The sequence below is a fragment of the Bos indicus x Bos taurus genome, chromosome 5, assembly GCF_003369695.1.
Source record: "Bos indicus x Bos taurus breed Angus x Brahman F1 hybrid chromosome 5, Bos_hybrid_MaternalHap_v2.0, whole genome shotgun sequence".
NCBI lineage: Eukaryota > Metazoa > Chordata > Mammalia > Artiodactyla > Bovidae > Bos > Bos indicus x Bos taurus.
The window spans coordinates 90819726-90847512 of NC_040080.1; the positions used below are offsets into that span (position 1 = coordinate 90819726).

The 27787-nt window shown below is 36.9% G+C and overlaps 1 protein-coding gene across 5 annotated transcripts in view; it reads left to right on the forward strand.

The window, feature by feature from the left end:
- Positions 1-27787, forward strand: part of LARP4 (La ribonucleoprotein domain family member 4) — a 71541-nt gene that overhangs the window by 36988 nt on the left and 6766 nt on the right. For 3 of the 5 annotated variants that reach the window (XM_027542834.1, XM_027542837.1, XM_027542835.1), the window contains 7 exons: positions 4721-4831; positions 5555-5608; positions 16180-16392; positions 16572-16705; positions 21277-21486; positions 22128-22176; positions 25322-25483. In XM_027542834.1, coding sequence (XP_027398635.1) covers positions 4721-4831; positions 5555-5608; positions 16180-16392; positions 16572-16705; positions 21277-21486; positions 22128-22176; positions 25322-25483 — 933 coding nt within the window. Of the gene's footprint in view, positions 1-4720; positions 4832-5554; positions 5609-16179; positions 16393-16571; positions 16706-21276; positions 21491-22127; positions 22177-25321; positions 25484-27787 lie in introns of those variants that run through there. The other 2 variants (XM_027542838.1, XM_027542836.1) reach the window with 2 other exon arrangements.

A 27787-nucleotide genomic window follows, 5' to 3' on the forward strand; every position in this document is an offset into this window, starting at 1 on the left:
CCTGGAGAATCCAAGGGACGGGGGAGCCTGGTGGGCTGCCGTCTATGGGGTCGCACAGAGTCGGACACGACTGAAGCGACTTAGCAGCAGCAGCAGGTTTGTCACAGTTTTTCTTCCAAGGAGCAAACACCTTTTAATTTCATGGCTGCAGTCACCATCCACAGTAATTTTGGAGCCCACGAAAATAAAGTCTGTCACTGTTTGCATTGTTCCCCATCTATTTGCCATGAAGTGATGGAACTGGATGCTTTGATCTTCATCTTTTGAATGTTGAATTTTAAGCCAGCTTTTGCACTCTCATCTTTCACCTTCACCAGGAGGCTCTTTAGTTCCTCTTCACTTTCTTCCATAAGGGTGATGCCATCTGCATATCTGAAGTTATTGATATTTCTCCTGGCAATCTTGATTCCAGCTTGTGCTTCATCCAGCCAGACGTTTTGCATAATGTACTCTGCATGTAAGTTAAATAATCAGGGTGACGTTATATAGCCTTGATGTACTCCTTTTCCAGTTTGGAACCAATCCATTGTTCCATATCCAGTTCTAACTGTTGCTTCTTGTTCTGCAGACAGATTTCTCAGAAGGCAGGTAAGGTAGTCTGGAATTCCCACCTCTTTAAGAATTTTGCAGTTTGTTGTGATCCACACAGTCAGAGGCTTCAGTGTAGTCATTAAAGCAGAAGTAGATGTTTTTCTTGAATTCTCTTGCTTTTCCTGTGATCCCCCTAATGTTGGCAATTTGATCTCTGGTTTCTCTGCCTTTTTTAAATCCAACTTGTACATCCGGAAGTTTCTCAGTTCACATACTGTTGAAGCCTAGCTTGAAGGATTTTGAGCATTACCTTTCTAGCATGTAAAATTAGGGTGCAGTTATGCAGTGGTTTGAACATTCTTTGGCATTGCTGTTCTTTGGGATTGGAATGAAAAGTGACCTTTTGCAATCATGTGGTCATTGCTGAGTTTTCAAATTTGCTGGGATATTGAGTGCAGCACTTTGGCAGCATCTTTTAGGATTTGAAATAGTTCAGCTGGAATTCCATCACCTCCACTAGCTTTGTTCATAGTGATGCTTCCTAAGGCTCAAACTTCACACTCCAGGATGTCTGGCTGTAGGTAAGTGATCACATCATCAGGGTTATCCAGGTCATTAAGATCTGTTTTGTATAGTTCTGTATATTCTGGCCACCTCTTAATATCTTCTGCTTTTATTAAGTCCATACCATTTCTGTCCTTTATTGTGCCCATCTTTGCAGGAAATGTTCCCTTGGTATCTCTGATTTTCTTAGAGATCTCTAGTCTTCCCCATTCTATTGTTTTCCTCTACTTCTTTTCATTGTTCACTTAGGAAGGCTTTCTTATCTCTCTTTGCTATTCTTTGAAACTCTGCGTTCAGAGTTCCAAGTGGGATAGTAGTAACGAATGAAATTGTGAGAATTGAGTTATTATATAAAGAGCTTTGAGCAATACTTGGTACATTAGCCATTGTTATTATTTCTGTAGTTACTATAACTCATATTCTGCACACATAGAGTGCTTATACAGATGAAAAACAGCCGATAAAAGAAAGAAAGCAACACACTATTCATTAAAAAAAAAAAGTAAAGGAAGTACAGATGACTAAAATAGCCAGAGAGGGTTGATCTTGGCAATAGTCTCTAAAATTCAAATTAAATTGAGGCGATTTGGATGGTGACCTGAAAGACTGCTATCAGGTAGAATAAATTTTGATTCGTTTATATCCAGACTTCTTATACTTGGGAAAGTAAATCTATGAATATTATTCTTTCTAAAGAATAATAAAAGGATAAAAATAATAGATTATATTAAGATTTAACTAAATTCATTATACTATTTAAAGGAACTGGAAATATCTGAAGAGTATTGATAGAGTTTTGAAGGTAGAAATCAATGGGTGGCAGTCTAATAAAATCTGTCACCGCTTCCACTTTTTCTCCATCTGTTTGCCATGAAGTGATGGGACTGGATGCCATTATCTTAGTTTTTTGAATGTTGAATTTTAAGCCAGCTTTTTCAGTCTCCTCTTTCACCTTCATCAACAGGATCTTTAGTTCCTCTTTACTTTCTTCCAGTAGAGTGGTATCATCTGCATATCTGAGGTTGTTTATAATTCTCCTGGCAATCTTCCATTCAAAGGCTTTAGCGTAGTCAATGAAGCAAAAGTAGATGTTTTTCTGGAATTCCCTTGCTTTCTCTATGATCCAGTGTATGTTGTCAGTTCCATGGGGTTCCTCTTCCTTTTCTAAATCCAACTTGTACATCTAGAAGTTCTCAGTTCATATACGCTGAAGCCTAGCTTAAAGGATTTTGAGTATAACCTTACTAGCACACAAAATGAGCACAATTGTATGGTAGTTTGTACATACTTTGACACTGACCTTCTTTGAGATTGGAATGAAAACTGACCTTTTCCAGTCCTGTGGCCAGTGCTGAGTTTTCCAACTTTGTTGACTTATTGAGTGCAGCACTTTAGCAGCAGCATCTTTTAGGATTTGAAATAGCTCAGCTTGAATTCCAGCACCTTCACTAGCCTTATTTGTAGTAATGCTTCCTAAGGCCAACTTGACTTCATATCCCAGGATATCAGACTCTAGGTGAGTGACCAGACCGTTGTGGTTATTATCTTCATTAAGACCTTTGTTGTATAGTTCTGTGTATTCTTGTCACCTCTTTTTAATCTCTCTTACTTCTGTTAGATCCTTACCATTTCTGTCCTTTATCGTGCCCGTCCTTTCATGAAATGTTCTTTTATATCTCCAGTTTCCTTGAAGAGATCTCTAGTCTTTCCCATTCTATTGTTTTCCTCTACTTCTTTGCACTGTTAACTTAAGAAGGCCTTCTTATCTCTGCTTTCTATTCTCTGAAACTCTGTGTTCAGTTGGGTGGGTTTCCCTTTCTCTCTTGATTTTTGCTTCTATTCTTGGGCTCCAAAATCACTGCAGATGGTGACTGCAGCCATGAAATTAAAAGACGCTTACTCCTCGAAAGAAAAGTTATGACCAACCTAGACAGCATATTCAAAAGCAGAGACGTTACTTTGCCAACAAAGGCCTGTCTAGTCAAAGCTATGGTTTTTCCAGTAGTCATGTATGGATGTGAGAGTTGGAACTAGAAACAAAGCTGAGCACCAAAGAATTGATGGTTTTGAACTGTAGTGTTGGAGAAGACTCTTGAGAGTCCCTTGGACAGCAAGGAAATCCAACCAGTCCATCCTAAAGGAAATCAGTCCTGAATATTCATTGGAAGGACTGACGCTGAAGCTGAAACTCTAATACTTTGGCCACCTGATGGGAAGAACTGACTCATTTGAAAAGACCCTGATGCTGGGAAGGATTGAGGGTGGGAGGAGAAGGGTACAACAGAGGATGAGATGGTTGGATGGCGTCACTGACTCAATGGACATGAGTTTGAGTAAACTCCAGGAGTTGGTAATGGACAGGGAGGCCTGGCACGCTGTAGTCCATGGTGTTGTAAAGAGTCGGATACGACTGAGCAACTGAACCAAACTGAACTTCCCTCAGCTATGTGTAAAGCCTCCTCAGACAGCCATTTTGCTTTCTTGCATTTCTTTTTCTTGGGGATGGTTTTGGTTACTGCTTCCTGTACAGTGTTACAAACCTCTTGTCCATAGGTCTTCAGGCATTCTTGTCTCCCAGATCTAATCCCTTGAATCCATTTGTCACTTCCACTGTATAATCATAAAGTATCTGATTTATGTCCTACCTGACATAAATGGCCTAGTGGTTTTCTGTACTTTTTAAAATTTGAGCCTGATTTTTGCAACAGGGAGTTGATGATCTGAGTCACAGTCAGGTCCAGGTCTTGTTTTTGCTGACTGTAGACATTTGCTCCATCTTTGGCTGCAAAGAATATAATCAGTCTGATTTCAATACTGACCATTTGGTAATGTTCATGTGTAGTCGTCTCTTAGGTTGTTGGGAAAAGGTGTTTGTTATGACCAGCAAGTTCTCTTGACAAAACTCTTTGTTTGCCTTGCCCTGCTTCATTTTGGGCTCCAAGGCCAAACTTGCCTGGAGAAATGCATGAAAATAGTTAGCACCTAGAAAATGCTAATCTACGACCTTCTCCTTTCCCCACCCCTCCCTCCCCCCTCCCATTTTTTTAGATAATGATAGGACTTCAGAGATTTTTCTTTAAGGAAGATTTAGCTTGCCATTAGGACAGAAATTGGAGAAGGCAATGGCAACCCACTCCAGTCTCTTGCCTGGAAAATCCCATGGACAGAGGGGCCTGGTAGGCTGCAGTCCATGGGGTCGCTAAGAGTCGGACACGACTGAGCGACTTCACTTTGACTTTTCACTTTCATGCATTGGAGAAGGAAATGGCAACCCTCTCCAGTGTTCTTGCCTTGAGAATCCCAGGGACCGGGGAGCCTGGTGGGCTGCCGTCTCTGGGGTCACACAGAGTCGGACATGACTGAAGTGACTTAGCAGCAGTAGGACGGAAATAATTTTTCAGTTTTGCTGATTATAAAATAAGTTTCCTTCCCTAAATCACGCACACAGTTTACACTATGACTATGCATATTCTTCTTTTAGAGCATAATTCTATTCAACAGAAAAATGGGCAGAAGATATAAACAGTTACTAAGTAAAGAAATAGAAAGGACCCAAAGACATGAAGAGGAAAAACTGCCTATTATTAATATATTTTTAGGGTTAACTGAAGTTTTTCATTTTTAGGAAGTAAAAGCTTTGTTTAAAAATGAAAACTGCCCCAAGGTGATAAGCTGTGAGTTTGCGCACAATAGCAACTGGTATATCACTTTCCAGTCAGACACAGATGCACAACAGGTGAGAAGAAAGCTTTTCTTTTGATTTGAACTGCTGGTGAAAAAAGAGATAGTGTGTATTTTAATTGAGAAAAATGTGTGCTTACAGTAATGTTTATCAAGACTTTGGAGAACTTTGTTCACCTTTTTGGTTTTGCTTTTTAATTGGTTTTCTTTTTGATGATCTTCCTAAAGCTTTGTTTCAACATAAGAACCGTTTCTTATCAATAAAAAATTAGCACACAGTTTTCAAATTAACATGTACTCAGTAGTTAGTATTTCTGTTACATAGTAGGCCGCAATATATATAACTTCTGATTCTTGGAATTTTGACATAATGATATTACTCTTGTTAGCATGTTTTATATAAAGATAAGTAAAACTACTTTGAAACAAAAATTTATATAATAACATTTTTAAGTCACTCAGATTTGTCTTAATTCTTCATCTTAGAAGGCTCTCTGAACCTATTTTAAAATTGATATGTAGTGATATTTTGGGTCTTTTCTGAATTTTGTGCATTTTATCTGTAGTGATCCTTAGTAGTTATTACATAATAAATGTTAACTGTAGCTGAGGTCTCACATTTCTGCTTTTTCATTTCCTATCATCTGCATAATGGGGTCACCTTCGGAATTTTTTATGGTTTAGAGATAGTTGGTAATATTAAACCTCTCAATAGAATAATGATTGCTTTAATGAAATATTTGAATGCTAATGAAAGTTCCTTTCTGCTTTGTAACAGGCTTTTAAATACTTAAGAGAAGAAGTTAAGACATTTCAGGGCAAGCCAATCATGGTAAGAAACATTTTTAAGTAGTCCAGTTTCAGACAAGAAAGTTTTTGTTGTCTGTTAACAAAGATGAATGACATTTTATTAATCACATAATGAATTTAAAAAAATTTCTGACTCATATGAAATGCTATTTCATAAAATTAGTTGATAGGACATCAAAATACTTTCTAAATAGCAATAACTTTTGAAAGTATAACTTCAGACAGCATGAAGTTTAGTTAGATGCTGATTGACAACGTGTAAGATAATTGTAGATCTCAAAAGTCAGGAGCAGGAATGAGTTTTTAGCAACGAAGGTGGGAAACATTCCCCATTTTCAACCTCATTTCAGTTAACTTTATCTATGCTAATCCTCAGCTATTTGAGAACCTGGAAATTGTCATTGATTGGCTCACTGTTTTCATGTCTAATCTGTTCACTTCAAAATCCACTTCAAAACTTTTCAGTCATTATTGCCATTGTTTAGGCTTGAGAGATTAGAATAGCCTTTTAACTATTGTCCCTTCAGCTTTCCCCTCCTTAAAGCCCATCCTCCACATTATTACCAAACCTACCGTCCAAGATAGAGTCCTAAACATGCACTTACTTTGACAAGCTCCACATTCCCTGGGTAATATGTAATTATTGTTTGTAAATGTGGTGTGTTGTTCTTAATCTTACTGAGTTCTTAACTGTATATCAGTGTCTATTCTAAGCATGGTGTGTGTATAGACTCATTTAATTTTTATAAGAACCTAGTAAGATGGTTAGAAGGCAATGGCACCCCACTCCAGTACTCTTGCCTGGAAAATCCCATGGATGGAGGAGCCTGGTAGGCGGCAGTCCATGGGGTCACTTAAAGTCGGACACGACTGAGTGACTTCGCTTTCACTTTTCACTTTCATGCATTGGAGAAGGAAATGGCAACCCACTCCAGTATTCTTGCCTGGAGAATCCCAAGGGCAGAGGAACCTAGTGGGCTGCTGTCTCTGGGGTCGCACAGAGTCGGACACGACTGAAGCGACTTAGCAGCAGTAAGGTGGTTACTCTCCTTTTTACTGGTAAAGAAAGTGAGGCATGAAAGTCACATACCCAGTTCCGCATAACTAGTAAGTGAAAGAACCAGAATGAGAGAAGCTTACATTTATTAAGAGGTTGTATCTCAGATACTGTTCTAAGAACATGACATATTCAAATCTCACTACTACTGTATTATTACTTTCCATGGTGGTATTACTTTTCATATTACGAATGAAGGTATCTGCCAGTTATCATTCTAATTCCTCTACCTGTAATACTCTTCTCCTTATTTCCTTTCCCTGCTTGAGGCTTTTAGGATATTCCCGAGGTCTTCTAACAACTTGAAAGTTTTATATGTCAGATTTAGGTCTTTGATACATCTGGAATTAACTTCATATATAGTACAAGACAGGGATCTGATTTCATTTTCCCCTCATTTATAGAAAGGCAGTTGTGTTAGCACTTATTAAGTGGTCTGTCCTTCCACAAGTTGTGTGTAATGTTGCATCTGTCCTATATATCTCTAGTTGTTCTAATTACCATAGATTTCTAATATCCTTTTCTCCTTGTACAAAGTCTTCCTCCTTGTGCTTTTTTAGAATTATCTTGAGTATTTCTTTTCCATATGAATTTTAGAATGTTTGTCTAATAATAACAACCAAACAAAAACCTTATTGGAATTAATGGGATTACATTTAATTATTTGATTAAATTGGGGACATTTGGCAGTTTTACCCTGAATTATTCATTATTGTGGTAACTTTATTATGATATATTTTCTTTATTCAAGTCTGTTGTATTTCTTATTTCCTTAAAGAAATTTTTACTGCTTTTCTCCCTCTCCTTGGTAACTTAGTGATTTTTTCCAAAAATGTTTTCATTTGTAGCAGCCTTGCTGAACTCCTTAGATCTATTAGTTTGTTGGGCCTTTTGGATTACTTTCTTGATAGATCTTACCAATAATCACTATTTTGATTTTTCCTTATACCTCCTGTATCTTATAGCTTATTGCTTTTGCTGAGATCTCAGGTTTAGTGGTAAATTTGTCCCTTCGTTCCTTCCTTTCTTTCACTATAGTTTTCTTCTTTTTCTGCCATTTTGATTTTCATCTATGGTTCTTTTGATTATCCATCACATAATCCATGGGGTTGCAAAGAGTCAGACATGACTGAGCGACTGAACAACAATAAAGCAGTATTCTTGTGGAGATTCACATTAATTAATTTTTATATCATTCATTAAAACCAGATGACCTTGCACCCAGAAAGACACGTGCAGGAGCAAGAAATTGTATGTTCCAGGCCTTGATGCTATTTTCAGCTATACATCCTTTCATCTGGGCATGTCATTTACCCCTCAGGTCTTGGTTTGTTTCTTTGAAGTGTGCATGCTTTTCATTTCTGAAGTTCTCTGGTTCAAAAGCAGTGATCTTGGAGGACAAAGGGATTCAGTGGACAATGCTTGCCCTCCTGTGCTGTGGATAATTTCATTAAGAGGCAATACTTCCTGTTTTGAGTTTTTATGACTGAGAATATTAAGTTTTATTTGGATTTCATATAAATTTTATATATTATAGAATATATATATTATATATGTTTATTTCTATATATATATTTCTGTTGTATATTTACTGTTTCAGAATTTTTAACTGTGAAGGTAATACCTGTATGTGCTAAGAAGGTCAAGTGATTCATAGTAAATTAATTAATTAAATCTCCCTCTCTCAGATTCCTCCAGAGCAGTTTTTTCTGCATGCATTTAGAAATCTTTTTCGTGTCTATCTTTATGGGAATAGAAATGTACAGTGTATTCACTTCTGTTGTTTTCTCATAGTAGATCTTCAGGATCTTTTCATTCACCACTGTTTCTGTTATACATAGAATATTGTTCGTGTATATCATGATTTAATCATTTATCCATGGAAAACCATTAAGTTGTTGCTCTGTTTACAGATAATTTGTAATGTATGCTTTCTTAAAATTTTATTATTGGTAAAATATGCATACATGCAATTTGCCATTTTTAAGTGTACAGCTCAGTGGCATTTAGTACATTCACATTGCTGTACAATCATTACTGGTATTTTTCAGAACAAAAACTCTGAAACAAAGTTCCCAAACATCCCAGCCTCCCAAATAAAAATGCTATACCCATGAAACAATAACTTCCCATTCTTCCCAGCTGCTGGTAACTTCCCTTCTAGTCTCTGTCTTTCTGAGTTCACCTATTTTAGATGCTACATACAAACGGAATTATGTGACATTTGTTCTTTTGTGTCTGGCTTATTTCACTTAGGATAATGTTTTCAAGCTTCATCTATATGGAGCATATATCAGAACTTTTTTTCGTGTTTTATAATCCATTTCTCTTTTTTTTAAGATTTTTTTCCAAAAAATTTATTTTTAACTGAAGGATAATTGCTTTACAATACTGTGTTGGTTTCTGCCATACAACAACATGAATCAGCCAGAGGTATAGAACTTCATTACTTTTTATTTGATGAATAATATTCCACTGTATAAATACCACATTTCTTGTATCCATTATCTATTGAAAGATGCTTGGGTTGCTTCCCTCTTTGGATTATTGTAAACAGTGCTGCACAACTATCTGTTTGAGTTCCCGTATGTACTGGGAATTATTGGGTAACATAATAATTATATGTTTAACATATTGAGGAGTGCATAAGTGTTTTCCAAAGAAACCGTATCCTTTTACATTCCCACCAGCAATAGAGAAGGATTCAAATTTTTCTACATCCTTGCCAACACTTATTTTTGATAAAACCATGGGAAAAAGTGGAATCTTATTATGGTTTTGGGTTTCATTTTCCTAGTGACACAAGATATTGGGCATCTTTTCATGGACTTTTTCACGTTTTTATATCAGTTTTGAAGAAATGTGTATTCAGGTCCTTTGACCATTTTTTATTTTTTAAAAATATTTTTAAATTTATGACTGTATTGGGTCTTATTGTGCACGTGAGATCTTTGTTGCAGTACGCGGACTTCTCTCTGGTTGTGGTGTGAGGGCTCAGTAGTTATGGTGTGCAGGTTTGGTTGCCTGGCAGCATGTAGGATCTTAGTTTTCCAGTCAGGGATGGAACCTGCATCTCCTGCATTGGGAGGCAGATTCTTAACCAGTAGACCACCAGCGAGGTCCCTGACCATGTTTTATATTGGGTTATTTGTTTTTTTGTTGATTTGTACCAGATCTTTATATATTCTGAATATTAACCTTTTGTCAGGTATATGATCTGCAAGTATTTTTTTCCCATTTTGTAGTTTACCTTTTGATTCTCTTGAAGTGTCCTTTGAGGCACAAAAGTTTTTAATTTTTATGAAGTTCAATTAATTTTATTGTTGTATGTGCTTTTGGTACCATACATCAAAAATCATCACCAATCCAAGATCATGAAATGTTAACCCTATGTTTTCTAACCAGGGTTTTTATAATTTAGCCTTTTCTATTTATTTTTTAAAATTTTTTATTATTTTTATTTTTGGCTGCACTGGGTCTTAGTTGCTGCATTCAGGCTTTCACCAGGGGGCTACTCTCTAGTTGCAGTACTCGGTCTTCTCATTACAGTGGCTTCTCTTGTTCAGAACACAGAATCTAGCATGTGGGGGCTTCAGCAGTTGTGGCACGCAGCCTGTAGAGCACAGGCTCAGTGGTTGTTGCACATGGGCTTAGTTGCCCTGCAGCACGTGGAATCTTCCCAGACCGGAGACTGAACTTGTGTCCCCAGCAACTGGCGGGTGGGTTCTTAACCACTGGACCAACAGGGGAAGTCTCTAGAACTTTAAAAATTGGAGTCAGTCTTCTCAAGCTTTGCTACCACTTTAACAACTAAGTTTATATAATATTTAAATCCATTCTTATCATTTCAACAGTCTTCCACCATCTTCATCAGAAGTAGATTCCATCTCAAGAAACCACTTTCTTCATCCATAAGAAGCAATTCCTTATTTGTTCAAGTTTTATCATGAAATTGGAGCAATCCAGTTCCATCTTCAGCTCTATTTCTAATTCTAGTTCTCTTACTATTTCTGCCACATCCACAGTTAACTTCTTCCAGTAAACTTGAGTCTTGAACTGCTCAGTTATCCATGAAAGTTGGAATTAACTTATTCTAAACTCCTGTTCATGTTGGTATTTTGCCTTCTTTCGATGAATAATCTTAATGGCATCTAGAATGGTGAATCCTTTCCAGAAGATTTTTAATTGATTTTGCCTGTCTCCATCAAAGAAATCATTATCTCTGGCAACTACTTAATAGCCTTATAAAATGTATAGTAAAAACTTATATAATTAAGTCTTGAAAGCCAAAATTTCTCCTTGATCCTTGGGCTACAGAATGGATGTTGTGTTAGCAGGCATGAAAACAACATAAACTCCATCATATATCTTCCTTAGAGCTCTTGACTGACCAGGTGCCTTGTCAGTGAGTAGTAATATTTTGTAAGGAATCTTTTTTACTGAGCACTAGATCTCAGCAGTAAGCCTAAAATATTTAGTAAACCATGTTGTTAACAGTTGTGCTGTCTTCTAAGCTTTGTTGTTTCATTGATAAGAACATAGGCATAGTTTGGTTCAGTCACTCAGTCGTGTCCACCTCTTTGTGACCTGATGGACTGCAGCACACCAGGCTTCCCTGTCCATCACCAGCTCCTGGAGCCTTCTCAAACTCATGTCAATCACGTCAGTGATGCCATCCAACCATCTCATTCTCTGTTGTCCTCTTCTCTTCCCGCCTTCAATCTTTCCCAGCATCAGGGTCTTTTCAAATGAATCATTTCTTTGCATCAGGTGGCCATAGTATTGGAGTTTCCGCTTCAGCATCAGTCCTTCCAATGAGTATTCAGGACTGATGTCCTTTAGGATGGACTGGTTGGATCTCCTTGCTGTCCAAGGAACTCTCAAGAGTCTTCCCCAACACCACAGTTCAAAAGCATCAATTCTTCCATGCTCAGCTTTCTTTGTAGTCCCAATTCTCACATCCATACATGACTACTGGAAAAACCATAGCTTTGACTAGACGGGCCTAGTATATATGTGTAAATGTGTGTACGTTAATCCCAAGCTCTGCTTTTAAATGTGTCTCTGTTTTTAAATATGCTGTCTAGGTTGGTCATAGCTTTTCTTCCAAGGAGCAGCAAGCGTCATGGCTGCAGTCACCATCTGCAGTGATTTTGGAGCCCCAAATAATAAAGTCTGTCACTGTTTCCATTGTTTGCCCATCTATTTGCCATGAAGTGATGGGACCAGATGCCATGATCTTAGTTTTCTGAATGTTGAGTTTTAAGCCAACGTTTTCACTCTCATCAAGAGGCTCTTTAGTTCTTCTTTGCCATAGTGGGTCTAGCGTAATTCTGAAGGGTCAAAGGATTTTTGGAATGGTTAATATGCATTGGCTTCAAGTTTAGTCACTGACTGCACTAGCCCCTACCAAGAGAGTCAGCCTGTCCTTCTAAGTTTTGAAATCTTGAAGCCAGGCATCGACTTATCTTCTCTAGCTATGAAAGTCCTAAGGTATTTGAAAGTTTTTATTACTTATTTTAGCTAGATATTCTGGATAACTTGGTGTGGCTTCTACATCAGTCCTTGATTCTTTACCTCGTACTTTGATGGTTATAGAGATAGCTTCTTTCATTAACCTCATGAACCAGTCTCTGCTGTCTTCAAACTTTTCTTTTGTAGCTTCCACATCTCTCTTAGCTTTCACAGAATTGAAGAGAATTAGGGTCTTGCTCTGCATTTGGCTTTTGCTTGAGGGAATGTTGGGACTGGTTTGATCATCTATCTAGATCACTGAAACTTTTCCACATCAGCAATAAGGCTGTTTGGCTTTCTTATCATTTGTGTGTTCACTGGAGTAGTTCTCATTTCTTTAAAGAACTTTCTTTGCATGCACAACTTGACTTAATTGTTTGGCACAAGAGACCTAGCTTTTGGCCTTTCTTGGCTTTCAACATGCCTTCCTCACTAAACTTGTTTTTAGGGACTTCCCTGGAGGTCCAGTGGCTAAGACTTCATGCTCCCAGTGCAGGGGCCCAGGTTCTATCCCTGATCAGGAAACGAGATTCCACATGCCACAACCAAGAGTTTGCATACCACAAGTAAGACCAGGAACAACCAAATAAATAATTTAAAAACCATTTCTAGTTTTTTATTTAAAGTAAGAGAGCTGTGACTCTTCCTTTCACTTGAATATTTAGAGGCTATTTTCGTTTCAATATTGTTGTATCTCAGGGAATATGGTGATCCAGGGAGAGATTGAGAACAGGAAAACTGTCCATTGGTAGAGTAGCCAGAACACACACATCTATTGATTAAGTTTGTCACCTTACATTAGCGTGGTTTGTGGTATCCTAAAACAATTACAATAGTAACATCAAAGATCACAGATCACCATAACAAGTTTAACAATAATGACAAAATGAGAAATATTGCAAGAATTACCATAGTGTCATGCAGAGACACTCACCACAATTAGAGAAAGCCCACTTGCAGCAATGAAGACCCAATGCAACCAAAAATATGTATTTTTTAAATTGGACCTTTATTTTATACACTTGAAGCTAATATTATGAATCAGCTCTTAACAATGTGAGCAAATGCTGATGGAAAAATTGTACCAATTGACTTGCTCAATGCAGGTCTGACACAAACCCTTATTTTGCAAAAATAGTACAAAACAAAAACAAAACCATAATATTTGGGAAGCACAATAAAGCAAAGTGCAGTAAAAGTATAGTATGCCTGTACTGCAACTTGATTATCTAGTTACTTGTTCTTAGACATCTTTGTTCCTTGCTTACATCATTTTTAGTGGACTGTCCTTTTATTATTTTTTTCTCTCTGGACTGTCCTTTTAAATCTGTTTTCTACCTTTGAAAAATTTGGTGATGGGACTTCCTGGTGGTCCAGTGGTTAAGACTTTATGCTTCCACTGGAGGGCACAGGTTTGATCTCTGGTTGGGGAACTAAGATCCCACATGCCACACAGCATGACCAAAAAAACAAACAAAAAAGCCTCTAAGTAGGGAATGCCTTGACGTTTTAGTGGTTGGAACTTCATGCTTCCATTGCAGGGGGCACGGGTTCAATCCCTGGTTGGGGAACTAATATCCCACAAGCTGCAGGCAGTGTCCATAGTAATATAAATTAAAATTTATTATGTGTGTGTGTATATATATATACACTCAAACTTTCTGTTTTTGAAATTAATCTATTATTTTTGGTTACACTGGGTCTTTGTTGCTCCAAGTGGGCTTTCTCTAGCGGCAGTGAGTGGGGGCTGCTCTGCATTGTGCTGCGTGAGCTTCTGATTGCTGTGGCTTCTCTCGTTGCGGAGCACAGGCTCTAGGCCCACAGGCTTCAGTAGCTGACTGCACGCAGGCTCAGTAGTTGTGGCGCACAGGCTTTTAATTGCTCCATGGCATGTGGAATCTTCCCAGACCAGGGATCCAACCTGTGTACTCTGCTTTGGCAGGCAGATTCTTTACCACTGTACAGCCAGGGAAGTTAGTGCTGTGTGTGTGTATATACATATAGTGTTAAAATACATATAAAATTTACCATCTTATTTTAATTTCATTTAATAGTTCAGTAATAGTAAACACATTGTCTTTGTTGTACAGCCATCACCACCATCTATTCTCATAACTCTTTTCTTCTTGTAAAACTGAAACTTTGGGCCTGTTAATAACTCCCTGTTTTCCCCTCCTCCAGCCCCTGACAACCACCTAAGCCTATATTATCTTTGATTACTTACCTCATATAAATAAATCATACAGTATTTTTCTCCTTGTGATTGGCTTATTTCACTTAATACTGTGTCTTCAAGGTCCATCCATGTAGCATATTGAAAAATTTCCTCCTTTCTAAGGTTGTTACATATTCCAGTGTATTTATATAACAGAATTTGCTTATCCGTTCATCTGTTGATAGACACTTGGGTTTGCTTCCATATTTTAGCTCATGTGAATAATGCTGTTATGAATCATGGGTGTACAAATACCTCTTCAAGACTCTGCTTTGAGCTCTTTTGTATATATACCCAAAAGTGGAATTGCTGGATCATATGGTAATTCTACTTTCCACTTTTTGAGGGCCTTCCATGCTTGTTTTGCACAGTAGCTGTACCATTTTATACTCCTGCCAGCAGTGCACAGGGTTCCAGTTTCTCCATATCCTCTCCAGCACCTCACTGTTTTCTGTTTCTTGTTAGTAGCCACCTTAGTGGATGTGACGTGGGATTGCTTTGTGGTTTCAGTTTATGTTCCTTCAGGAATTAGTAATGTTGAGCGTCTTCTTATGTGCTTATTGTCCATTTGTATATCTTTAAAGAAATGTATATTCAAGTTCTCAGCCCACTTTTTAGTTGGCTAGTTATATTCTTAAGCATAGTTTTAACACAGTCTTTGTCCTCTCTATTTCATGCAAATTGGTAGCTAGATCTAGAGGCTTAATCAGGATTGGACTTGATCTTGGAGCAGCAGAGAGAACAAAAACACATAGTGTCCATGTGTGTGTCTCCTGTACTAGCTGTTGCTGATCATTGACTGGATACATTCATTAAGGGTTGCTATCTGTTGCTATTTCTGTTCTATATTTTTTCCATTTGTTAGTCAAAATACTTTCTCTCATATTCATTACCCTTAGGTATAGGTTATATATATGATAAATGCCTGGTTCTAGCTTTTATTACCAGTTTTCAAAATAATGTGTTGGTTCCCTTGTTATTTAGTCACTAAGTCCTGTCAAACTCTTTTGCAACCCCATGGACTGTAGCCTACCAGGCTCCTCTGTCCATGGGATTTCCCAGGCAAGAATACTAGAGTGGGTTGCCATTTCCTTCTCCAGGGAATCTTCCCAACCCAGGAATTGAACCCGAGTCTCCTGCATTGCAGGCAGATTGTTTACTGTCTGCACCACCAGGGAAGCCCCTTCAAAATGACCTTCAAAAACGACTGTTAAGCTATTTTTGGTTTTTGAATATTTAAACATATTTGGTGTGTTTATTGTCCTTACTGATGAAGTGTGGCCTCTTTGAGTCCTTTTGTTAGGGTAGTTTTTAATGTTCCTTGCTTTCTAATGGAACAGGATGTTTCAGGCTCCTATACGTTTTCTGTCAAAAGGCTCTGGAGTCACCAGGTTACTTTTATTTTTTTCGCTTTTTAAGAGTCATACTGTTTTGAACACCCATCATCAATGTATCAGAGTATGTGTTTGTCACAGCTTTTTCAGTAGAGTATGTTGTTAGATTTTTAGGCTTTTACCAATTTTATAAGTGAGAAATATTAATTCCATTCTAATTACATTTCTCTGTGAGCAAGGTCTAGCATCTTTTCACATAAGAGCCACTTGCCTTTTTTCCCCTTGTTTTGATAAGTTGCAGTTAGTTTTAATATTTTGACTTTTATGATTTTACTTTGTTTATTGTATTAATTGTATTTTCTGTGTAAAAGTTTTTAAAAGTAAAATGTTTAAAATTTAAATTAAATATACTTGTGAAAGTATGCACTTAATCCTTTGTGATTATATATTCTTTGTGTTCTTCTTGCTTTTAGGCAAGGATAAAAGCCATCAATACATTTTTTGCTAAGAATGGTTATCGATTAATGGATTCTAGTATGTATAGTCAGCCCATTCAAACTCAAGCACAGTATGCCTCACCGGTCTTCATGCAGCCTGTATATAATCCTCACCAACAGTACTCTGTCTATAGTATTGTGCCTCAGTCTTGGTCTCCAAATCCTGCACCTTACTTTGAAACACCACTGGTAAGTAAGATCCTTAGAGAATATATGGTTTTTCACTGAAGCTGAAGTTTGAAGAAATCAGAGTTAAGAGTTCTTGTTTTATTTTGTTTTGTGTTGATGGTGGTTACTTTATAGGCTTTAAATGGTGATAAGTATATTTAATACCCCAAATCAATTTAAACATTAAAATTTTCTTTTAGGCTCCCTTTCCCAATGGTAGTTTTGTGAATGGCTTTAATTCACCAGGATCTTATAAAACAAATGCTGCCGCTGCCGCCGCCGCTGCCGCCGCCGCTGCTGCTGTAAATATGGGTCGACCATTCCAAAAAAATCGGTAAGGTATAATATGATAGCTGGAATTGATTGTATACAATTCCCGGTAGTTCTTAGAGTCAGTATGTTAATAGCAATGCTTATTTTCTAACACAATAAAAAGGTCCGGTCCCACCCCCCCCGCCCCCCAAAAAAAGTATGTTAACAATTAATAAACACATTTTTACCTCAGAGTTGATAAAAAGGATTTGGGACTGAGATTATACACCAGTATATATTGACTTTTTTTTTTTTTAAATAATGAGAACAAAAAAAATTTTGTGGTAACAATATAAAATCTGGTTTCTAGGTACCATTTAATGTGTTAAACAACATTTTGTAAACATGAGTTTTTTGATGGTAGAAATGTTAACTGATTTGAGTAATAAATACTGGGAGAGTGAGTTATTTATCATTTTTAAGGATTGACTCGATTTCCACAAACTATGCTGTGCTGAGTCACTCAGTCATGTCCGACTCCTTGCGACCCCAAGGACTGTAGCCCATCAGGCTCCTCTGTCCATGGGATTCTCCAGGCAAGAATACTGGAGTGGGTTGCCATGCCCTCCTCCAGAGGATCTTCCTGACCTAAGGATCAAACCCAGGTCTTCTACATTGTGGGTGGATTCTTTACTGTCTGAGCCACCATGGAAGCCCGTTCTTTACTGAGTCATGTCTAAAGTTCTGTTTTAAGACCTTGATCTGTTATATCACTGTTAATTTTCATAACCCTGTAGATACAGTATTGTGTCTATTTAAGAAATTTGAGAAATAAAAATATTACATATCATGTCCAAAAGCATGTAGCCAGTAGCTTGCAGAGCCAAGGTTTGAGTCCAGGCAGTTTGATTCCAAAGCCTACACTTAAACCATAGTATTCTGAATAAATTATTAAGAACTCCAGAATCTCAGTTGAGATTATAAACTGGTAATCTCAGTAATTTGGTATATAATATGACTTTTGCCAGAGTGTAAGTAACCACAGGAGAAGGGGCTCAGATTTATTTAGTTGTTTAGATTTATTTAGAAGTTCACATCTACTATTTCTCTGCCTTATTTTGTGAGCCTCCTATGTTGTTTTTTGTTTTTAATTATTTCTGTTCAGTAATTTTTTTTTCTTGCCAGAATGAGAATTCTCTTATTTGATTCTTTTTGGCAAGGAGACCACATGTGGGGTATGTTTTTCCAAAATAGCTTTTAGGAACTTAATTCTTTTTTATAAGGTTTTTCTGAAATATGCTTCACTGAAGAAACAAGCCTTCCAGTATTTAAAAAAAAATACTCTTCTCAGTAGATTCTAGAATCATTCATATGTACCACTCTCTAATAGTCACAGATTTTGTACTCACTTTTAACTGACACATTTGGTTTAAACATTTGAACATCTTTGTTGTCGTTCACACCAGGAAGTTTATAGAATCTTAGTTTCCCAATCAGGTATTGAACTTGGGCCCATAGCACTGACAGTGCCAAGTCCTAACCACTGGACCACCAGAGAATTCCCTGAAGGTCACTTTTAAGTGTTTGGAAACTTTTACTATATATACACATTCATAATTGTTTTATGAAGTTTCAAATGAAAACTCTTCATATTCTAAGAATGAAGGATTCTTTATAAACAAAAGATTATTTGTGCTCTTATAAATGACTGTTAGTTTGATACAGTAATAAGAACAAAATTCAGGTAATTGCTAGGACATACGTGTAGAAGTTCAATGAGCCTTAAAACACACCGTGTCCTCTAACCTCCATCCTGTTAAAAAAAATTTTTTTTTTAATTACCATATGCACATAGAGACAGTGATGTTTAAGTCTGGAAAGACCTTTGTTATAGTGTATTCATTTTACAGATGAAGAAACTGAAAGTTGAGGAGGATGGTTATCTTACTAGGGTTACATGGCTTTTTATTAATTAGCAAACCTGAGATTAGTATATTTCTTTTTCTTCTACTATAGCTAGTAAAGTTTTTTTTTTTTTTTTTCTTGAAAATAGTTCCATTAATACAAATGACAGTTTATACTTCCTTTGTGAGGAGATACAGATTTCTTATGATTAGAAATAGTAACTTTGTAGAAATATGTATCTGTTGATTTCATTTTTCTTTGAAGAGGTGAATTTTGCTTTAAGCAGTTAAGTGAAATAGACATCTTGGTTATATGATATGATAGACTAAAAACAGTTTTCAGTAACAACAAAAAGTATTAGTGTTTGCAAATGTTTACCTTAAAAATACGTTACGTGGGTTTATGGTATTCCTTTATTGTCACTTGATGTTTTTATCTGCTTTGCTTTCTTGGCAAAAGAGGTAAAATTGCAATAAGAAAGCCAAGAATGACAGTCAAGACATTCTTGCTTACAAGGAGATGTATCTGTGGTTTTGGAGATATAGATTTAGTGTGATTTTCCTTGTTACTCAAATCTATTTGTGTATAGTTTTATCCATGTATTTGACCAGTGTAGATAGTTACTAATTTTTAGTCACAGAAATAATACACAGATACTTCCTTATAAAAGTGTAGATGTTGCAGATGAACTAGAGCCTGTTGACTACGAACCCAAATCTTGATTTCCATCTTACTTCTAAGAAGTGACCACTGCCAAGCCTTTATTTTTATATATTTAAGTCATTGGTCAAGGAGCAGTTTATACTACTAACCTTGTAACAGCCCAGTGATGATCATAGGACTAACTTTCAGAAATGTGGGCAATTTTCTTCCTTTAGTATTTTACCTTTCTGTCACGTTCCTTCTCGTCTTTTATCACATTTCTTTCATCATCCTTTTTTCCTTTGCCTGGACTTCGATTGTAAGTCCCTCTCTGTGAAGGGAAAGATTATGAGATCTGGGGGCTTTTTAAACCTAGTAACTTGTCTTACTGGGTGTATTGATGCAGTGAGAAGATTTTGGTGATAATTTCTGAACAGATATATAAATAGTATATGTACCTCCTGAGGTCATTTTCAGATCTGATGGATAATATAAATGTTTTGAAAATTAGTTTGTGTTAGTTGACACTGAATTTCATTGCTATTCAGAATCTATTTTGTATCATGTAAGTAATTTTCTGGAAAAGTATCATATATGAGACTTAGCTAAAATTTGTAGCCTGATATTTATGTTTGTTTTAGTAGTAGTACCTTCATTTGTTACATTCTCTAAAGAGTTAGTAGGGTAGCTGAATAACTATGAAAATAGACTAAAAAAATGGAGTGTATAAACTGTAGGGAAGGGGCTAAATGAAAATCTAGTACTTCCTTTTTAAATCTCCTGTAGAGCCAAGATCCTCAGTTACTTGACCTTACTTGAAATATTCTCAGTTTTTAAAAAATAAACTTTATTCATTTATTCTAATTTTGACTGTACTGGGTCTCTCTTGCGGCCCCAAGCTTTCTCTAGTTGTGGCACATGTGGCCTGAAGGCTCTGGAGCACGTGGGCTGAATAGTTGCAATGGCTTACAGGCTTAGTTGCCCCATAGCTTATAGCATCTTAGTTCCCCAACCAGGGCTCGAACCCCTGTCCCCTGCATTGGAATGTGGATTTTTTTTTCTAATTTTATTTTTAATTGGAGGATAATTACTTTACAATATTGTGGTGGTTTCTGCCATATATCAACATATATCAACACACACACACACACACCCACCCTTGAATCTCCTGGGAGGCAAATTCTTAACCACTGGACCACCCAGGAAGTCCTAAATGTTTCCACTATTAATTAAAACTGCATCCTCTTTCATTTATTGTACCCTAGGTTCATCTGCTTATAGTTGTTAGAGAGTTGAGTACTTACACCTATCATCCAAGGTAAAAGCTACTTTTGTTAGATTTAGGTGGTTTTTGAGTTTGGTTTGGTTTGGTTTGGCTTTTTGTTTCTCATCAGATTTCTTACCTTAATTCATGAAGTCGTGCCAGGCTATTAGTTGCATTATATTTTCCTAGTCATTTGGTCCCACAGTTTTGTTGGATTTTTGAACAACTGTTTGCATTTGGCGAGGGGTGCTTAGTAAGAAGCTTTAATTTTAATATATTTCACTATTTCTTGCTGGTTTTTTTTTTTTTTTTAATTTTCAGTCCCCTAAAAAGCCTTTTTAGACTTTTCCCCCAATTCCCTCATATGATAATTTAATGCTAGAGATTATTGTATGTCGATTTATTCCAATTCTTCCTCCCTTTGGGGGTTTTATTGCCCCATTGAGAATGTATGGCATGGATTCAATGAGCTTCTAGTCTGGCTGATTTAGATATGTCAAAATTGTATCTTGTGCTAAAGAAGTTAGCTGAAATCCTAGTTATATCCTTAATTTTGAGGTGGAAGTAGCTTAATCTTGAAGAACTTTGGATCATTCCCAGATAGCTCCAAACAGCTTTTTTAATGAAAAAATTCTTTGCCTTTTAAAAATAACACATCTGAGACATTAAAGGGTTTACATTTTTACAACATAATGCTTCTGTGTCCAACCTAGTTTATGGAAAATCAGAATACAGCAGAAGGCAGTTTTTAACTTGGCCTATTAAGAATTTCTACCATTAAGAGGAAGGATTTTTCTGTCTTAATTTATTCTTTCGTGTATATGGCCTTATGTTTCTTACAGTGTGAAGACTCATTTTAGGTCAGGTGGTTCAGAACATTCAACAGAGGGCTCTGTGTCGTTGGGGGATGGACCACTGACCAGATCTGGTTCAAGGAACTTTGCAACTGAACGACATAATCCTGCAGTAACAGGGCATCAGGAACAAAGCTACCTTCCAAAAGAAACTCCCACGTTGCAGATGGAACAGAATGGGGACTATGGCAGGGGCAGGTAAGGAAATATGGTAATAAATATGGAAATAATGTGTATGAAAATTCTTTAATCATAATATGAATGTTAGAAGTCCATTATCTAGTGATTTTTTATTTAATTTTTCATATATAGTTATGCTAAAAAATTTTTTTGTTCACGTAATATGGGTTACTAGTTTTTCATAATTAAGAAATTTAGAATCCCTATAAAGAATATAACTGAGTCAGAGGTTTATAAAAGTTATTCTGAAGTTCTTTACAGTTCACTAAGGAAAGATTACCTTAGAAAGATCTTATGCCACCATAGTTTTAATTTCTGGCAACATGTGAACTGTGGGAATTGGGTTATATAACCTTGTCTACCCTTCCTAAACAAAAAAAAACTGAACCCTAATATGCTTCTGATGTGGAGGGAGCACTGCTAATAAAAATAGGACCAGTTTACTTGGTGGTGGTGGTGGTGATAGGTGACGTTTTCTGTAGATCAGCTCAGGATCCTTTCAGAAGAATATATATCTTTTAATAATAAAAGGAGATTTAGGAAGCATAGATACTTAAAACAGAAATTCACCCATCTTTGATAGAACATACACATTTGAAGAAACTTACTGATTTCTCCTTCCTCCCCCACCCCTCACCCTCTTTTATCATTGTTAAAAGGAGAACTCTCTTCAGAGGTCGAAGACGTCGGGAAGATGAAAGGATCCCTGTAAGTTTTTTTTTTTTTTTTTAACTTACATGTGTTCAGGATTTGTTTGTTTCTTTGTTTTTCTTGTGTGCTTTAGTATGGCATTGACTTCTGGTATGTCTTTCCTCGATTTTGTTTTATTGGTTATAATATTCAGCAAAGATAATTACAGCCTGTTTTTGACCCTGAAATATCCACCATCACCACCACTCATCATCCTTAAAGCACACATGAAGTTAGAGATTTGACTTGTATTGCTCACTTTTAAAAAAAAAAAAATTGTTTGCCTAACCTATTCACATGGTTTAAAATAAAATCCATGAAAATATTCCATGTAAAGTTTAATTATTGCTTTATTAATGGAGATTTGAGGAATTTCAATGTTTTAATCTTACAATGCTGTTACAAACGGTGCAGTGATAACCTTGTGTAACCATCACTTCCTGTCTATGCAATAGTATCTGAAGGAAAGTCCCTGCAGGTAAGATTTCTGAGTCACAGTGTAGTAAGTTACTGTGCGATGGCTTTCTGTAGGGTTTGTGTCAATTTTCACTCAGTGAAGAAAGTTCCTATTTGTCCATAGCCTTACAAAGAATATGATTTTTTGCAAATCTAATATAGTATGTGGTTCACTTTTAAAGCTCTGTTGGATGGTATAGGAAATTATTACACTATTTATTAATTGTTACTTAGGGGCAATTCTCTACCTATTGCTGATTTTTATATTTCCCACTTAAGATTTAAAAAAAAATTTTTTTATAGTTCTAGGCAGGTTTTTGAATCCTCACTTAGCTAGCTTCAAATTATTCATATTTTTATTTTTTGAGGTTTGTTCATGGTGAATGTTTGCCATCTCCGAACTGGTCAAAAAGAGTTGAGAAATAAAAATAGTGTAGGAAGCTGGGCATACACACCGAGGAAATCAGAATCGAAAGAGACACGTGTACCCCAGTGTTCATCGCGGCACTGTTTATAATAGCCAGGACATGAAAGCAACCTAGATGTCCATCAGCAGACGAATGGATAAGAAAGCTGTGGTACATATACACAATGGAATATTATTCAGCCATTAGAAAGAATACATTTGAATCAGTTCTAATGAGGTGGATGAAACTGGAGCCTATTATACAGAGTGAAGTAAGCCAGAAAGAAAAGTACCAATACAGTATACTAATGCATATATATGGAATTTAGAAAGATGGTAACGATAGCCCTGTATGCGAGACAGCAAAAGAGACACAGATGTCTAGAACAGTCTTTTAGACTCTGTGGGAGAGGGCGAGGGTGGGATGGTTTGGGAGAATGTGAAATGTATCGCCAGTCCAGATTCGATGCATGATACCGGGTGCTCGGGGCTGGTACACTGGGATGACCCAGAGGGATGGGATGGGGAGGGAGGTGGGAAGGGGGTTCAGGATGGGGAACACATGTACACCCTTGGCGGATTCATGTCAATGTATGGCGAAACCACTACAATTTTATAAAGTAATTAGTCTCCAAAAAATAAATTAATTAATTAAAAAAAAAAACAAACACCAAAAAAAAAAGTGGTGTAGGAGAGCATGGAGGTTTCAAGAAAACACTAGAATTTACATTTATATATGTGTGGAATATAATGCTTTACATGCATAAATAGCAAATTAGTATACATATCTAATAGTATACTATATAGTGTTTGTGTAATATACCTAAAAATATACAGATACCACATGTTTAAGCAGTAAAGAGCAACCAACTTTGAAAGAAAAATAATTGCATTTTAACACAAAGAATAATTTGGGGCAAGCTGTGAACCCTTTAAAAAGTGTGGTTGTTTGCATTTACAGCTTTCTATACCATGGACAGCCTTGAGATTGTAAGGCAAGTTTTTAAAGATATCATTATAGCAGGCCATGTTAATCTTCAAGTGGCCCTGAACAATTGAGAGGAGAGTTAGGTTTGAGGTCTGTTCGATGTGTTGAAAACATCTGGGTCGAGGATTGAAAGGAAAGTAGGCAAACATGCTTTTTTGTAGAAAAGGCAGGGAGGGGATGCCATCGTGCAGTGAGGAGATCTTAGCTAGAGGTGAAATTTAGAATTTATAGACTTACTTGTTGTAATTACAGTTATAAGAATGGATAAGATCATGCAGGGGACTCTGTGCAGACTGATTTGTAAAACAGCAAGAATGGAATCTTGAGGATCATGGTAGCTTTGGGGTTGAAAAATGAATTATTTCATTTTGTTTGAAGTATCCAAGAGACATCCAAGTGGAGATAGCTAATAGTCAAGTGGATATCTTGGTTTCGGGCAAAGATCTGCTCTGAAAATATTTAAAAGTGTACAACCTAGTGATTTTTGGTAAATTTTCAGAGTTGTGCAACCAAAAATTTTCCAAAAAGTGAAAATTATTGTTTTTAGAGTTGTTTGCACGTAGGTAGTAGTTGAAGCCATGGATAATGGATATCACACAGGGAGAGTTTGTAAAGGCAGTTAGTAATCATACAGAAATCAAAAACCTTCCAAAGAAGTTGACAGGGAAAGAAGAGCACATGCTTGTCAGACCTGAGAATGAAGAGAAAGTATCAGAAGCTAAAGGAAGAATGAGCTCCCATAGGAAAGAATGTTTGCTCTAGTGAGGTCAGTGGGGGAAACCTCAGATTTTGTATTGTGTAAGGTATTGGTGACTTGTCACAGCAGTTTTAGTGATGTGGTAAATACAGAGGTGAGGGAGTAGAGGAGAAAATATAACATGTGAGAAGTTTGTCTGAGAATATAGAGTGGGGTAGATGAAAGCAAGATAAGATTCTTAAGGAAGGATATTGTTTTCTCTTGAGACTATGGAAGGAGAAAAGATGCTGGCAAATCTAGATAGTGTAAGGTTTGTTGTTGTTGTTACGGGAGAGGGTATAGCAAATTTAGAAAGCAAAGTATAGCGGAGATTGATTAGAAGGTTTAAGGAAAGTGGCAAAGTTTGCAAAGGAACCAAGAGAAGAAGCTGACTAAGGATGAACTGGACCAATACATTACTGAGAGTTCACCTGAGATGAGAATCTAAGAATTTATAGAGGAAGAGTTCTGTTCATTAGGGTGCAATTTTGTTTGTTTCTACAGCTTTCAGCTTCTGTGGTACAGGGTTAAGGAATGAAATGGACATGTAACCTGTTTTTTGACTTGTGTCTTTTAGAGACCCCATCCTTCAACAGCTGAAGCAAAGGTTCCCACACCAAAGTTTGACTTACTAGCCTCAAATTTTCCTCCTTTACCTGGAAGTTCATCAAGAACCCCAGGTGAACTTGTTTTGGAGAGCAGGATGTCTGATGTTGTTAAGGGTGTCTGCAAAGAAAAGGTAAACACTGAAGCATCGATCTGTATCTTACGGGACCAATTTTTGCCTTTGTTTTCAGGGTTATTATTAGAATTAGAATTTTATTTGTGCTCAGTGCTTACTTCTGCCAGAGTTTTTAATTCATGAGGTTTTTAGCATAATTCGAGTCTTATGCAAAGATTTGTGTTAGAGCTACACAAGGTCAATAAAATGTTTCTTCATATTTGCATGTCTTTGTATCAGTCATCCCAGCTTGGTAGAACTAATTAAGGCAAGCTGAGTGGAAAGTGTTGTTTCAACTTGTGTCATTTCCAATTAACTGATAATGCCAGTGAATTCTAAGTTACTTTGGTAAACTCAGTCTTTCAAATAAATGAAGAGTTGCAGTCAAAAGCTTGGGATAACCCATCCTATAATATTTTTGAGTTTAGCCCTTTATATGCTAAATCTTCATGCCCCACAAATTTTTCTCATTTTCTACCTTTTGTTTCTAACTCAATTTTATTTTTAAGAGTATATGTACATAATATATCTGGGCTTTTAAAGAAAAAGTGTCCCTTGAATCCACTTTCAACTCTAGCTTTTTCTCCTCATATTTATCCTTGTATTTCTAATTTAACATGTTTATACTACTACTTCTTGACTATTCATTTTTAGATGTTGTCTATTAACTTTACACTCTAGAAGCTAAGGGTTTAACTCTCTTAAACCGATGCGCTTTATCCTCCCAGTATATTGTATTTCGTCATATCTGTGATGCCATCAGTTAAAGGATGCCCCATTATTTTGGTATCACTAAGAAAAAAAGACACTGCCAGTTAAAGTAGGTCATGCCATCATTTATGAGTCATATCTCAATATTGCATCTTTTTTTTCCCCCATAACTGAGCATCATGCTAATGCTAAGTCGCTTCAGTCGTGTCCGACTCTGTGTGACCCCGTAGACGGCAGCCCACCAGGCTCTGCCGTCTCTGGGATCCTCCAGGCAAGAATACTGGAGTGGGTTGCCATTTCCTTCTCCAGTGCATGAAAGTGAAAAGTGAAAGTGAAGCCACTCATTCGTGTCTCACTCTTAGCGACCCCATGGGCTGCAGCCTACCAGGCTCCTCCGTCCATGGGATTTGCCAGGCAAGAGTACTGGAGTGGTGTGCCATTGCCCTCTCTGAACTGAGCCTCATAGGGTACTGTTATTATGTTTCCTTTCTTATACTCTGCACAGCTGTGTTCCTGGGACTTCACCAGCATCCTAAGAATCCTCTTTGGTAGATCCCTTCTTCTTACTCTTGCTTGACTTTCCCATTTTATGGTCAGTCAGATCTTCCTAGGCTTCCTTTATAAGAGGTTTTTAGTATAAATGTTTTGAGATCTTGCATTCTAAAAATGTTTTTCGGTTCTCAAGCTTGACCAGTAGCTTTTTACTGTAGAATTCTTTATTAGAAATTGCTTTCCCTCAGAATTTTTAAGGTATTTTACAGTCTTTTTTTAAATTATGTAATTCTGTTATTTTGTAGTTGTTTAAATGGTAAAGAATCTGCCTGCATTGCAGGAGACCTGGGTTCACTCCCTGGATAAGGAAATGGCAATCCACTTCCCATATCTTGCCTGGAGAATTCCATGGACAGAGGAGCCTGGTGGGCTGCAGTCCATGGGGTTGCAAAGAGTCAAACACAACTGAGCAACTAACACTTTGACTTTGACTCACTGATTCTAAGATAGATTTTTTTTTTTTAAACATTTTCACCTTTGAAAATTATGCTGTCTTACAATTAAAATCTATTGTAGTTTTAGTGGCAGTGTTTTTTCTTAGTAGTATATAAACTAATCGGTATGTTTTACACTTCTCAGATTTGGTGAGGTGTGATACATAGACCTGTTGGTTGCCTGGTGGTGCTAGTGGTAAAGAACCTGCCTGCCAGTGCAGGAGACACAGGAGGCTTGGGTTTGATCCCTGGGTCAGGAAGATCCCCTGGAGAAGGAAATGACAACCTGCTCCAGTGTTCTTGCCTAGAGAATCCCTTGGACAGAGGGGCCTGGTGGGGTACAGTCCACAAGATCACAAAAAGTTGGACATGCACACATCTCATTTCAGGGGTGTGTTGGAGACATCTCATCAGAAACTGCTACATGACTGCTCTGCTCAGAAAATCTAATTCCAGTGATACACAGATACATTTTTAAAGAATAACAATAAAGTGTACTTCTTGTAATTCTAACCCACAAATGTGAGATAAACACTTAATTTGATACTGGACCTTGTATGTCAGATTTCTGATTTTCTTGTTTGGCTTTTCTAATTTTCGTCTTTTACTTGTCTGTATTTTCTAC